Source organism: Choloepus didactylus, chromosome 23 (assembly GCF_015220235.1).
Source record: "Choloepus didactylus isolate mChoDid1 chromosome 23, mChoDid1.pri, whole genome shotgun sequence".
Lineage (NCBI taxonomy): Eukaryota > Metazoa > Chordata > Mammalia > Pilosa > Megalonychidae > Choloepus > Choloepus didactylus.
Window position 1 is genome coordinate 27,693,197 of NC_051329.1, and position 14,645 is coordinate 27,707,841.

Sequence of the window (14,645 nt, forward strand, 5' to 3'; positions counted from 1 at the left end):
CTAAGCACATCTTATATAGAGACATTCTTTAACACAAAGCGGGGAGGGTGGGTGGATTCCCCAGGATTTTGATGAGTAAAGGTCATACTTTAAATTCTCCCAATGCCTCTTCTTATGGTAAATCTCTCTCTATGTTGTGCAAAGATGTGATTGTGATTAACACAGCCTTGGCACATTTGAGAATACAACTCTCACAAAAATCTGGGCTTTGAGGGAGGAAAATGTAGTTCCCTTAGGTCTAAGTTACAGCAAAGCTCTAAGTAGATGCCTTCTTGCAATGCACTTTTTTTCCATTTTTAAAGCTAGGAAGGTAATTTTCCTGTGATATCTTACTCACTTTCCAGTCATTTAATCTTTCTCTTAGCAAGAAGGAATTGGTTTTTGTTTAATGAGATGTTAGAAATATCTGTGTCAGTTAGATTTCTCATGGTATTGTGTTCAGTTCATGCTAAGATGATGAGAAATCTGGGTCTTAAATTAGGGATTTTCTCAGGCAGAGGTCATTTGTACTTACAAATTTAAGTTATCGTTATGCTAGCATAAAATGAAGGAAAGAAAAAAGCCCCTAGTGGAGCTGAGGCTGCAATATGGTCTCCTAGGAGTTCTAAGACATTTTTTGGTAACTGTCATTCTCCAAGCACCAAAAGGTGTGGAAAGTAAAGGGCCTCAAAATATGGGCTGTCAGTAATGTGGTGAATTTCAACACCACTTCATCTTAGATCTCTGTACAGATGTACCAAGTAGCAATCATGGAAAGCCAGTTTAAAATCTGTTTCATTTGAAACCTTTTCTTCTAAAGGATAAACAATAAAAGGAATAACATCATTTTACATGTCACCAAAGCTTCATATTTAGCAGAAAACAGAACAAGCAGCCAAACAGAACATTTCTATAATGTTTCAAGAATTTAATACCTTCCCCAACATCATTTCTAAGTAGCAGCACTCAAGAAGGCAACAGCAAGTCACTTATAACCCCCTGTCATTCCTGTTCCAGAAACACCCAACCCACATGGAGGGCCTTCTGACAATCAAAAAAGATCAATTCAAAGGATGCAGAAATTGATATACAACTCTGAGTGGGCAAGAAAGCCATAATAAATTGCTACCAACACATGGACTTATATTTTGTGGACTAAAGCAGCAGGCCCTCATGTTTAGTACTTATAGTCTGGGCTTATTTCATCTCGAATGGCTTCTCTTTGTCTGCCAAAGGATGGAGAAAGTTCAGAAGCTAATGCCAAGTTGGCAACCCTTTACCTTTGTCTTTCTATCTAAAAAATATCACAAATAACCTAGACGACATAGTCAGTTTACACACAGAGGCTTGATTCAAAATTCAGTTCTCTAAATCATTTTGCCTCTCTTTTCTCATTAGTGATGCTTAAATTCTAGGACTCTGGAGTCACATCATAAACACATTTATAAACACCACTAATCAAAAGAATTACGTGACTACTGCATGCCCCAGTAGAGATCAGGATAAAGTAGCATTCTAATGCAAAAATGAGAGGGCGTGAAATAATGCTGCTGGCACAGAGAGTAACATTTGACTTATCCTTAGTGAGACACAGATGAAAAGGTACTCAACTCCCCTCTTAACCAGTAGTGAGGCACTTGGGATTGCAAACGCATCATTTAGCTTTCAGGAACATACTGCTGCCAAGAGTGGAAAGAAAGGATCTTACTTCCTTTTCTCTCCTGTTCTAAAATCATGGGCAAAATGTCTACTTTCATTGTTTCAAGTAGTCTAACCACGGCCAAAGAATGAGGAAAGGAAATTATATACACATGTTCTCCTTTTAAAAATGCCACCTCCTTGGTGAAGCTGTCTTGATTCCCTATTACATACTAAATACCTTCATGAATATTTATAAACTATTTTCTACATGAGTATGTGTGTACAGGTCTCCTTCTCTCACTAAACTGTAAACTTTCAAAGCTCTGGGGCCAAGTGCCAAGCAGAGTGCTTTATAAATGATAGGTACTAAATAAAAGCTTCATGAATGAATAAACATGGTGGTGTTAGCTTCACAATGGCTGGAAAAGAGTCCTAATAAGAGTTGAAAACAAACAGCATAAAGAAATCACCCTTCCTACTGAGCGGTTCCCTTCACCCCAAACTCTTCTTCATTTTGTAAACCATTATTGTGTAAAAAGGAGGGGCAGACACATTTAGAGACATCCTCCTGGGAATACATTTTATATTCAGTATGTTTATTTAGATAAAACTCGTTGCATAAGATTTTCAAGGTTAAACTAGCCTTAATGCGGATGGTACCTATCAGTCTATGTAGTAAAAAACTATTCCACTTACTTTGTACACTGGGCTTTCAGATACCTCAGGAGAAACTACCAGATTAAAAGCTGACAGCATGGCTCCACAAGACTCTACTACTGGGTAGTGCCTATAAAAAAGGACTGAATTCCTTTCAACTGAGAAGGTAAAATGGTCTTTAGCACTTGAAAGACAAAGGCCTAATCAGAGACTGATTAATGTGGAGGAGTGACAACTACTTCAGGTATAGTAAAATGAACATATGTATAAGATCCTCTACTTAAGGCCTCTCTAGACAGGTTCTTTGGACTTGAAGAGACCTCTATACCTGAAAGTTAAAGGGAAAAAATGCAATTAAATGCAGAAGTCACATCCCAGTCTTTTCATATACATTATGTAAAGAGGGCTATAGAATCTTAAATAGGGCTGTAGCAGTTTTCTTTTCATACCGATACTTTTGATTTAAGTACAACACTGATGAATGCAGAAACCAAATAACAATTTAATAGATACAAAAAGAGAAGAGTCAATTTTAGGCAATGAAAGTCATCTCAAATAAGATTTTCTTCCCCATTCTTTTCACCTGTTTCAGGTGTTTATTTTACTACTTGGTATAGGGTTTAGCAAAACTAACAATCAAAAAACTTTGACCTTTGTCAAAATTCTGGTTATCTGGAAATTTCTAAATAATGATCAATTTCTGCCACAATATACATTTTTTCCTTCCAAAACAAATAAGATACTTTGCATTGACAGGGACAATTTCCAGTTTCTTGTTGCCGAAAAGTAACTGGGAAATTGTCTATCATATAACACTTTTGAGTTCATTAGGCCATTATTCCCAGGGTACATGCTCCAAAAGCTTTCAGTTGACAAGAAGCAAGTCTTTGGATCTGAATTTCTCTGCTGGAGTTCTAAGTCAGGTTCATGGAAAGTAATGACTCTAGCCTGACTGGAGACAAGAAAAAGCCTTGAAATAAAGGTGCAAGACCATGAGTTGTACTTCTGATTTGATCTCTTATGAAGCTCAGGCACCTTGAGCAAGTTAAACTCTCGTCTCTAAAGTAAAGGAATAGACTTTCCTGATTTTTAAGCCCCCTCTAAAGCTATCAATTTTTAATTGTCTATTATTGCTCTTTAAGTAATTGATTAGTTCATACAATAACTATTTGGATACCTTCAATGAACACAACAAAAAAAGTACAAACAACAGTTCCTGCCTTCAGGATGTTGATAAGCCAGCAGTTGGGCTTTACCCAACCCTCCTGATGCAGGGCCAGGCACAGGTGCTTATTTATCCTCTCAGGTTCCAAACAAAGGTCCCAAGGAGCCCAGCAGGGAAGGAGGAGGGAGAAGAATAGGAGAAAGCCCACAGAAGCTCTTTGGAGGAAGAGAGGGTAATTTTCGTTGTGGTACACCACTGTGCTGAGCACTGGGGAAAGTGGGGTGACATGGCCAGACCAGTTCTTTGATGAAGCTTACTGGCATCCTCGGTGGTGGAGAAAAACAAACAAGTTAAATAAATGAAATTATAACTGTGATAGGAAATAGGGTAAAACATGCAAGAATTTCTAACTGGGGGGGGGGGGTAGTTTGGATTAGTGACAGAAGGTAGGAAAGGCTTTTTGGAGACGGTGGTAGTTGACAACGCCTGCACCTGAAGGCAGATGAGAATGAGTCCAGCCAGCACAGAGGGGCAGGTGGTCCAACTAGAGGAAAGTGGATAAATGCCAAAGCCGGAAAGGGCTGGTGTGCAGAGAGACCATCTGCATGGCTGGAACTTAAAGAGCAAGCTGGTGGGTTGTTTGGAAAGGATTAAGGCAGTGGTTCTCCCCTCCCAGACTTTTGGCAATGTCTGGAGACACTTTTGGTGGCCACAAAGAGGAGAGGGGGTACTACTGACGAGGTTGAGAAAACCTACGTTAAAGGAATACTTCAGCCCAGTTATTATGTCATAAACTTATGTTTTGACAGGCTTGAACCTTTTTTTTCCTTTCCAACAGAAACAAAAGTACAGGTTTCAAGCGTCCCACTGCTTCATCCACTCATTTAGGAAATCACCATTGCAGAGACTCAAGGCACTCCCCGAAACTTTGAAAAGCTCCACAGGGTATTAAGTATTTTCCTAACGGCGTGGGAAATCATCTGAGGGGATACGCACAGAACCGCTCACAGGAAGGAAGTCCTTCTGTGGAAGGGGCTTATTTCCACAGATTTACTTGCGTAATTACAAATTAATGTTTAAGATAATGAAAATTGTATCCCAGCGTAAAGGAGAAGTTGGAATGCCCTCAAAGGCTGGAAACCTCCATCCTCTGGGCCTCTAACGCCCCCTTCCGCGTTGACCCCCGGCTCTAAATCCCCTCCCCCACGCCGCCCCGCGCTGCCCTCAGGCCCCTCTGGGAGCCCCCTCGCCCCGCACGGACCCCAAGGTCCCTTCAGGCCCCAGCCCTCGAGGACCTGCCCGCAGCCACCTCACCTCGGCGTTGGGACGTCTCCTCCGGAAGCTCTGCAGCCCGCTGTCCTCGACATGCTAGCTGCGCGGGAGGCGCGCCCCCTCGGGGCTGTGAGCAGCCCCGCGCCCCCGTGCCCGGGCCGCCAGACTCGCGAACACGGCGCTCGCGGCCTCCCCTCACACCCGGCGCGGACCCTTCAGGTCCCAGAGCGCGAGGCGAGCCCTCGGAAGGGCGGGAAGCGCGGCGGGAGAGACGCGGCGCGGGCGGCTGGAGGGCAAGTGCATAAGGAACCCGGACAACGCCGCGCAAAGGCGGGACGCGAGGAGCCAGGCCCGCCAGGGGCTCGTCAGCCGCCGCTCGCCCTCTCTTTGCATATTCATGAGTGGAGCGAGGCGGGCCGCCCCGACAAGCCGTGGGAGAGGTAATGAATTATTCATGAGGAAGTAACTCGCCCCGCCCAGAAAGGCCTGGTTGATTATCCATAAGCCTGAAGGGAGGGTTTGGGCGGAAAAAGGCGGTTGAGACTCCTCCGAGGGCGGCGTCTACCAGCTGAGGTGAGGTGGCCGCAGGAAGGGGGCGCTTGGGCGTGGTTAGTTCTGTTGTCTTCATGTTATTTTTTTTATCCTTTAACTTGATGTTTTAGGTTAGATTTAGTATAGATACTTAGGCTGGGGCCAGAAGTCCTCTGAGGAGAAAAGGGACGGTCGGGCCTGAGGAGGAAGACAAGGGAGCCTCCAGATAGCATTTTCCCTCAAACGGTTGACAACGATAAATTGAGAGAGAGAAAGAAGAGAAGAGAATTGCACTGGGAACACCCGCATCCCGCCATCTAGATAGCTTTAAAGTTCAGGTTTTGGTGCCGTAAATATTAAATCAGGTGGAAGTGAAGGTATGTCTGGTTGAGGAAGAAGCAGCGATAATTATCCCCAGAACAGTTCGTCAGGCAGAAGATGTCTGTGGAGTGGAAAGCGTCGTGTGTGTGTGTGTGGAGTTTTCGGGGTTTATCTTTTCTAGGGCAGGTTTTCTCCAACCATAGTCAAATGCCTTGCACAGACTAAGAGGTGAGAGAGGTAGGGTTGAGTCCCCACGGATTGACCCCTTTTCCTCTTTCATCTCATTAAGGACTTTCCATTTAATCTCTGTGGACTTTAGTTCCCCAAAAAATACTGGAGAGAGTGTCTTGATATCCAAAATTAGTCGATCACCAAAGTATGTTCTACCACACGGAGCTTTATATGGATCGTGCAGTACATCATTTACTCGGTGATATGGTTCTTGCCCCTAAAGGAGTTTATAATCTAATTAGGGATGATAATCTAATTTCTCCCACATTGGATCATAAATTTCTTGAGATGGGAACAGTGTCTTACATCTTTGTAATACTGCACGATGCGTGGCACAAATGGTGAATGAATGAGTAATTGAAGTGACATGAAAAAGATATTTGAAAACCACAAGAGCATGAACAAATACCCAATTAATATAGTGGAAATCGTTTACTCTGATGAGCATGAAGTAGAAGTATCAGGACCAAAAGGATTTTATTAAAATAGGGACTAATAGTTTATTGAGGCAAGCTCTGCGAAACCTCTAAGTAACTGGGTGACGTTTGGCAAACCAAGTCCCCTTGCCGGACCTCACTTTCTTCTTTATAGTTTTATGTTTTACATTTAAATCCATGATCCATTTTGAAGTAATATTTGTATACAGTGTGATATGTAAGATTGAGGTTCATTTTTTTCTGTCTATAGATGTCCAATTGTTCCAGTACCATTTGTTGAAAAGACTATCCTTTCTCCTCTGAACTGACTTACCTCTTCTTTAAAAAGAATCTGTTAAGCCTGATTGTGTTGACATACATTACCTTTGAGTAAAATCATCCTTTACATCGTACACATGTAAGGAAGATCATCTAGTCACATTTTAGAATCTAGCTATTGAATATTGTTCACTTGATACAAGGGGGATTTTCTTCCTAAAAAAAATGGTTTTGGGAGATTGGGATGGGTGTGGCGAGCATTAAGAAATAAATATGAGTGTCTTTGGGCAGATTTAATAAGAACTTTGGCTTTGCTTTACTCATCATGGCCACACACATAAAAAAAAAAAGTGACTTAGGCCTTAATAAACTAAACAAGAGCTGGTTAATCTTTATCAGAATCTCAGATTTACACAAAAAAAGGGTAAAATAGTAAGTAATTTTGCCACCATCATAAATAGGGCAGTTGAAACACAGGTCAAGAGGTAAGGTCAGTGAGTCTTTATCAGAGGGAAATCTTGCCTCTTTCTCAAGAAGATCACAATCCATGTCACAGAATGGACATATCACACATCAGGCTGTAACTGGTGTTGATGCCCTATGAAGTTTCAGGTATTTGTGGATCTAATATGCAGGCAAATACATAAGCAAAAGACGATTGAAAGTTAGAGTTCTGCTCTTAAAATCCATAGTTATGAAATCTCTCCTAGGTTTTTTGATAATGAGTCAGAGAACAAGGTGATAAAAAAACAAACATCAGAGCTATTCTCTGAGAGTACATGATCTGTAGACTCCTACCTCCTGAGGCTGTCAGCTTGTGAGCTTTCAAAATTAAGCAGAGTTTGTACTTGAATACGAGACCTCCACAAAACACCTGCTCAAAGGGAAAATGCAACAGTAGCAACCAGAAAGTTAAAGGTTGAAAAGAGCTTGCCTATTTTAAAAAATTATTTAGATCTTTTTGCCTTCCTGAAGCAAACTCATTTTTAGAACACCAGAAAGGGACCCAATCATTGTTTAGAAATAAGCAAACAAGCTCAGCGACTAGAGAGGCACAGGTAGTGCATCATATTAGATGGCAAGAAAGCAGAGGGGGATTTCATTTTGGGTAGTCACTGAAGAAAAAGTCCTAAATTGTGAGTGAAAATTCTTAAGTTTTAATCAAAGTTCTGCCACTAAAAGGCTGACTTACCCTGGGTAAGTCAGTTGACTTTTCTGCACCTCACCTAGATTTCCTCACCTAGAAAATCAGGTATTTGAACTTGATGATATTTCAAGTTCCTCCTACCTCTAAAATTCCATGATTCTGTTCTAGACCCTTAAGTTTTCCTTGTTCCTGTGGTGCCTCACCATTGACTCAGCAAATCTTTATTGATCACCTACTTTGTTCCAGTACTGTATTGGTTCTAAGGGCTCCTGAACGAGCTCAGCTAGATGCAAAAGGCCATGTATAGTGTGATTACATTTATATGAAATGTAAGAATAGGCAAATTCACAGACAGAAGGTAGATTAGAAGTTGCCAGGGGCTTGGAGCCAGAGGGACGAGGAATGACTGCTAATGGGCATGGGGTTTCTTCTTGAGGGATGGAAATGTTCTAGAATTATATAGTGGTGATGGTTATACAACTTTGTAAATATATTAAAACCCACTAAATTTTACACTTAAAAAATAAAAAATAAACTTAGAAAAAAAAGAATGAGCTAGACAGGTACAACTATGTCACAGATACATTATCATACAATCATGATACAATATATATTGCAAAGGGCACATAATCCAGACCTGGCTGGAGGAATCAGGAGAATAATTCCTTGAGAAAATTTTTCTTGAGAAAATTATATTGTCATGAGTATATGAATATCAAGAGATGAGTGGAAATTGGGAAAGTGGAGGAGGGTGAGACTATTTCAGCCAGAAGGAATATTGATAAAACCTGAAAGCTAAAAAGAATATAGTCCTTTTGTGTCAAGTTTGTAAGAATGGCTGATGCATAAAAGTAGAGGGAAATTAAGGTTAGAGATGAGACCAGGGAGGCATGAGCCAGATCTTGGAGTTATGGTAAGGAGTTTGAATTTTATCCTGAGGGCGTTGGGGAGCCATTCAAGTGTTTCAGTCAGAGAAGTTACATAATCAAGTTTGTAATTTAAAAAGCAAACTCTAACTGTAATATAAAGAATAGATTGGAGAAGGGTCAAAAGCAGTGGCCAGCAGACTGCTTTTGCAGTAGTCCAGGCAAAAGACGAGGCTCACCTGATCTAAAGTAGAGATGACCATAACACAGATCAAGTGAGGAGTGGGCAGAGTGGAGAAATATTAAGGTGACTGGATATGGAAATAAGAGAGGCTTCGGGGTTGAGTCACAGGTTTTAGGCTTGAGCAACTAAGTATTTGATGATGTCATCCACCAAGTTAGGGAACAGGAATAGGTTTGGGGAGAAAATATTTCACATTTGGATGTGTTGGGAACATTAAAGTGGAACTGCCTAATAGATGTGTAGGTCTGCAACTCCCAGAGAGAGAACTGGGATGAGGATATGCATATAAGAATCATTAGAATAGAGATAGCAATTGAAACAATGGGAGTGTTATTTGCTCATCCAGGAGTGTGCTGAAAAGTAAAAAAAGAAGAGCTCCTAGGACAGAACCCTGAAGAACACCAAAAGCTAAGTAAAAGATGGACATGAAAGAAGTCTGAAGAGAATGCTGTGAAGGAGCAACTGGGAGGCTGGAGGAAAATCACGAGTTTGAACATTAATGGATTATATTTTAAGCAAACATGCTTTTTTACATATAATGAACTGTATGACAGATAGTTCCAAGTTCTTTACAAATAATGACTCATTTAATCCCCACAACAACCCTGTGAAGTAGGTACTATTACTATCCCCATTTTACAGATGGGGAAGCTAAAGGACACAGATTAATTAATTTACCAAGGTCATATGGCTAGTGAATTGCAGAATGGGATTTGTTCCTAGGCAATTTAGTTCCAGAAGAGTCTATGTGCTTAATCACTATGCTGTGCTACCTCTCTAGATAAACGCATACCTGGATAAACACAAGATCCCTGAAAAGTTGGATGTATCATCTCCATTTTACAAAATAGAAAACTGAGGCCCAGAGAAGTTAAGTAATTTGGTTAGGGAGTTAAGCCAGAATTTGAGCCCAGTTTCTTTAACTCCAAAGCCTCTTTCTACTAGATTATACCGCTGTTTATTTTTCCCTGTATACATATATGTATATAAAATCTAATTTTGCTTATTTTACAAATATTAATTCCTAAGGTATTTACCAAATGCTAATAGTGACTAGCTTGAATCATTTCTCAAAGGCAAGCACCCTGGATGTCTGAGTTTTCGGTGATAATATCAGTACAATCGAGGTCATCCACAGATTCCAAAAACATGGATAGAGTTATATGCTATGTTCTAAATGACTAATGTTATTTTCAGTACTTGATTCTCTAGGAACGCTATCGGAAAGCTTATGATCGTAAAGAAATGAAGAAAATACCAATATAGAAAGCCATTAAAAAAAATCATTATTCCTTTTATTTATTGTTTCTAAGACTAATAACTGCCCCCATAGGGGGTAGTTTACCATGGTTTAATGGCCAGGACTAGTGCTTAAACTTTTATAGCTACTTTTTTCCCCTATTCTATTTCTTAAATTCATAAGGGAGGCAATTTGAAGGTTATGCTCAGAAGTGAAGGTTATACTCTGAAGTCAACAAAAGATACTTTGGAATCTTTACGGATGAAAAACTACTAGGTAGTTTTCAGTCTCATATAAATTATAAAAGAGTGTCCCCTAGTGCTGCTCTGAAGAATTAATTTGAGAGAGATTAAGTATTACTTATTTATAATCTCTAGCACCACCTTGTGGCAGTGTCATCAAACAATTAATTCTGCCTTTTTTTATTTGCAAAATCTTCCAGAATCTTGCATTACTTGATACGCAAAAGTAGGTCATAGGCCAAGGGAAGAGATATCTATCGGGTACAGGATCTAAATTTCCTAAACGGTACAACTCTACAGTCGATTTGTTCAAATACCACAACTGCATGGAACTTTGAATAGGAAGTGAGATATGGTAGGTTAGTATAAGCTGGAGTGAAATAGTGACACATCCCAGAGTAATTTGGGCAGATAATAAAAAATATATTTACAGCCTCCCCCTCCCCAGCCCCGAGGATCTGGGGGAAGGTGCGGAAGTGTTGGACATCCTCACCTGGACTGTTGTTGATGTTGTCACAAGCATTGGGACTGGCGGTTTGATGTGCTGAGCTCTCGATCATGGCACATGCCCTTATGAAGCTTGTTACTGCAAAGGAGAGGCTAAACTTGCATATAATTGTGCCTAAGAGTCTCCCCCTGAGTACCTCTTTGTTGCTCAGATGTGGCCCTCTCTCTCTCTAACTGAGCCACCTCGACAGGTGAACTCGCTGCCCTCCCCGCTACGTGGGACCCTACTCCCAGGGTTGTAAATCTCCCTGGCAACACAGAATATGACTCCTGAGGATGAATCTAGACCCGGCATCGTGGGACTGAGAGTATCTTCTTGACCAAAAGGATGATGCAAAATGAGACGAAATAGTTTCAGTGGCTGAGAGATTTCAAATGGAGTCGAGAGTTCACTCTGGTGGACATTCTTATGCACTATATAGATAACACCTCTTAGGTTTTAATGTATTGGAATAGCTAGAAGTAAATACCTGAAACTACCAAACTCCAGCCCAGCAGTCTGGACTCCTGAAGACAATTATATAATAATGTAGATTACAAGGGGTGACAGTGTGATTGTGAAGACCTTGTGGATCACACCCCCTTTATCGAGTGTATGGATGAGTAGAAAAATGGGGATAAAAACTAAAGGACAAATGGGGTGGGATGGGGGGGATGATTTGGGTGTTCTTTTTTCACTTTTATTTTTTATTCTTGTTCTGGTTCTTTCTGATGTAAGGAAAATGTTCACAGATAGATTGTGGTGATGAACGTATAACTATGTTATCATACTGTGGACGGTTGATTGTATACCATGGATGACTGTATGGTGTGTGAATGTATCTCAATAAAACTGAATTTAATTAACAAAAAAAAAAGTAGGTCATAGGCTCTCTTGGGTGATCCAGAATGGAATTCCTTTAAATGGGCTATTTTACAAGTATTGTCTGAACTCCATAAAACCTTGAAAAAAATCCCTATTCAAAAATTTGCTTTTTTTTTTTCATTAGTAAAGCAATAGAGGTGAAAACTACATGTATTTTAAACATTAACTTTTTTTGTAGATGCTCAGCAAATGAGAGTTTTATTTTTCCTTTTTTTCTTGCATTTGTGTGGTACCTTTATTATAATTGATAAAACATTTTTACTATAATTATACAATTAACTGTAGCCCATAGTTTACATTAGGGTTCGTGCTTTGTATTGTACAGTTCTATGGTATTTTTTTTTTTCCTTGTAACTCATATAACTTTAAACTTCTCATTTATACATTTTTAAACATACAATTTAGTGGTGTTCTTTACATTTACAATGTTGTGCCTCCATCACCATCATCCATTGCCAACACTTTCCATCACCCCAAATACAAACTCTGTACCAGTTAAACATTAACTCCACATTCCCCACCTCACCCCCCTCCCTGCCCCTGGTAACTTGTATTCTAGTTTTTTACTTTATGGGTTTTTATATTCTGCTTATTTCATATAAGTGATATCATACAATATTTGTTCTTTTGTGGCTTATTTCAAGCAACATGGTATCTTCAAGTTTCATCCATGTTATAGCTTGCATCAGAACTTCATTCCTGTTTTATGGCTGCATAATATGTCCTTGTATAGAAATACCACATTTGTTTATCCATTCATCTATTGGTGGACACTTGGGTGGCTTCTACCTTTTGGCAATTGTGAATAATGCTGCTGTGAACATTAGTATGCAAATATCTTTTCGAGTCCCTGCTTTCAAAAACTCTTTTGGGTATGTACCCAGCAGTGGGATTGCCAGGTCATACGGTAATTCTATACTTAACTTTCTGAGAAACTTTACTTTCTGAGTTGAATTTGCCAATAATTACATGTGAAGTTAATTCAAAAAATGTTTTTGGCCCATGCTACGTATGGAGCATTGTTATACTTGCCTAGATTTAGAAGAAAGAAATTTATATCTTTCTTCTAAATATATTTGCAAACAAGTAAATCATATTATAATTTTCATTAGATGGGTAGAAGGAAAAAGTAATCCAGAAATTCTATGCCAAATTTACATAATAGTGGTAGTGGAGATAAAAATGGTTAACTAATTTTCCAAAGAATACAGTCAAATTCTAATTATACAGTCTTTGGGGAAATTCATAATAAGGATTTTTCTGACTCATATTCATTTGATAGTTTAGAAAAGGCCTGATAGAACTATTTTCATAGTCAGTCTTCCCTTACTATAGTAATATATAAGCTAACATTTATTCAGCACCTGTGCCTGACACTGTGACAAGGGCTTTATATTATTATTTCAGTTAAACCTCATAATAAAAAAGAAACTAAAGCTCGAGTAGCTTGCCTGAGGTCACGTAGCTTGACAACTAAGTTGTCAAATATCACTTATGTCGTTAGCACACTATCTTAGTAAAACAACTTATTATAGTGTTTTCTGTAAACTTCTTCAAAATTGTGCTTGGTGAATTTATAAACTGATTAATCTGGCAAACATTTACACTTAAATGGTTTGTTTTGCTTTTAGAATTTTTCAGTTCAATCTTTGGGCAGAGTAAGATAGGGTAAAGTACTGTGTTAGACAAGGTCTGTAATTAATTTTCTTTTTTTATAGGTTGGAATTGTTAAAAGAATCCTGATACGTTCCTTTAATGGCCACTGCTCAGCTCTCTAACTCCATCAGAATACACAAGGCATCTAAGGTATTTGTTAAGAATTAAAAGAAAATCGATTACCATTTAGTGAGTTAGCTCAAAGTCATGACTTTAATCTTTGTTGATTGTTTTTTTAACGCAGTTTTATCAGTTAACTGGCACATAATATTCTGGGCAAATATGTCTACATTTTAACTGCCTAATGAACTGAGGATGTTCAGAAAATTAGAACAAATTCCTACAGAGTAATTTACTGGGTGCTTGTTTCATGTTTACATATTTAGATCTTTTAGAGTAAAGGAAATGAGAAACCAAAAGGTGTTTATAGAGAATGGGTCTTTATTAGTCATTCACTTCCTGAAGCAATTAGGGAAACTTCTGATGTACACCTTAATGTAATTAGAACTGAAGGTGAGAGCTCTGAGGGAAGCTTAGACGCTGAGACCCCAGGGGAGCATGCCAAGCAGCCTTGCTGGATTGCCTGTGCAAATTTAGCTTGACCCATCGACATTCTTAATGAATCATTTGTTAATTCATTAAGACTCAATATTATGTATTATAGCCATATATAATTCTGTGATATTCTCTGAGAGAATACAAAAGAAATCCTCATCTTCCAATAGTTTTCATAATTTGCCTAGGGAAATAAGACTTGCAGTAGCTAAGACAGCATGCAAAGCATTATATGATTAATCTGATTTTCATATATGAGAAAAAAAGGCAATACTAATTATAGGAATGGAATGGTTTGTGTATACCTCATGAGGGACGAGGGTCTTAAGGTAGACGTTGAATGATGAAAAGAATTTGGATAGAGGAGAGAAGAGAGCATTCCATGAGGAAAACTTAGTATATGCCTTGGCTCAGAATAAGAAATGAGCATGGCATGTTCAGAGAATAGTAAAGAACCCATCCTTACTGGAGTGGAGGGCTCATATTGGACTGAAGTAGAAAATAAAATTGAATAGGAACTTTGGGGACAAATTAGGATGAATCTTAAAAGCCAGGCTAAGGAATTTTGGCTTTATTCTGTGTACAATAGAAAGTCAGAGGGTTTGCTCAAGAGTGTATAAAATAATTGTTTTAGGAATATTAAACCATAGCAGAGGTAGGAAAGATTAAGGTTGAAAAGGAGAGTTAGGGCAGAGAGAAAGCCCTTTCTGGCTCAGATTCAATATACTCACCAAGCAGACTGCTGATCTCAATTTGGTTTCCTAAATGTGCTTCCTTCCTAGAGGGGAAATGCTGAGCTGGCTATATGAATTACAATCAACTTGGCAGCTA

General features: G+C 39.2%; 1 protein-coding gene across 3 annotated transcripts in view; it reads left to right on the top strand.

Annotated features, from left to right (window-relative positions):
* The first annotated feature begins 5,005 nt into the window (after positions 1-5,005).
* The window catches only part of HORMAD2 (HORMA domain containing 2), a 102,527-nt gene continuing 92,887 nt past the window's right edge, over positions 5,006-14,645 (top strand). For 2 of the 3 annotated variants that reach the window (XM_037816988.1, XM_037816986.1), the window contains exons 1-2: positions 5,006-5,154; positions 13,322-13,409. In XM_037816988.1, the coding sequence (XP_037672916.1) occupies positions 13,359-13,409 (51 nt within the window). In that variant the 5' untranslated portion in view covers positions 5,006-5,154; positions 13,322-13,358. Of the gene's footprint in view, positions 5,155-5,219; positions 5,288-13,321; positions 13,410-14,645 lie in introns of those variants that run through there. The other variant, XM_037816987.1, reaches the window with a different exon arrangement.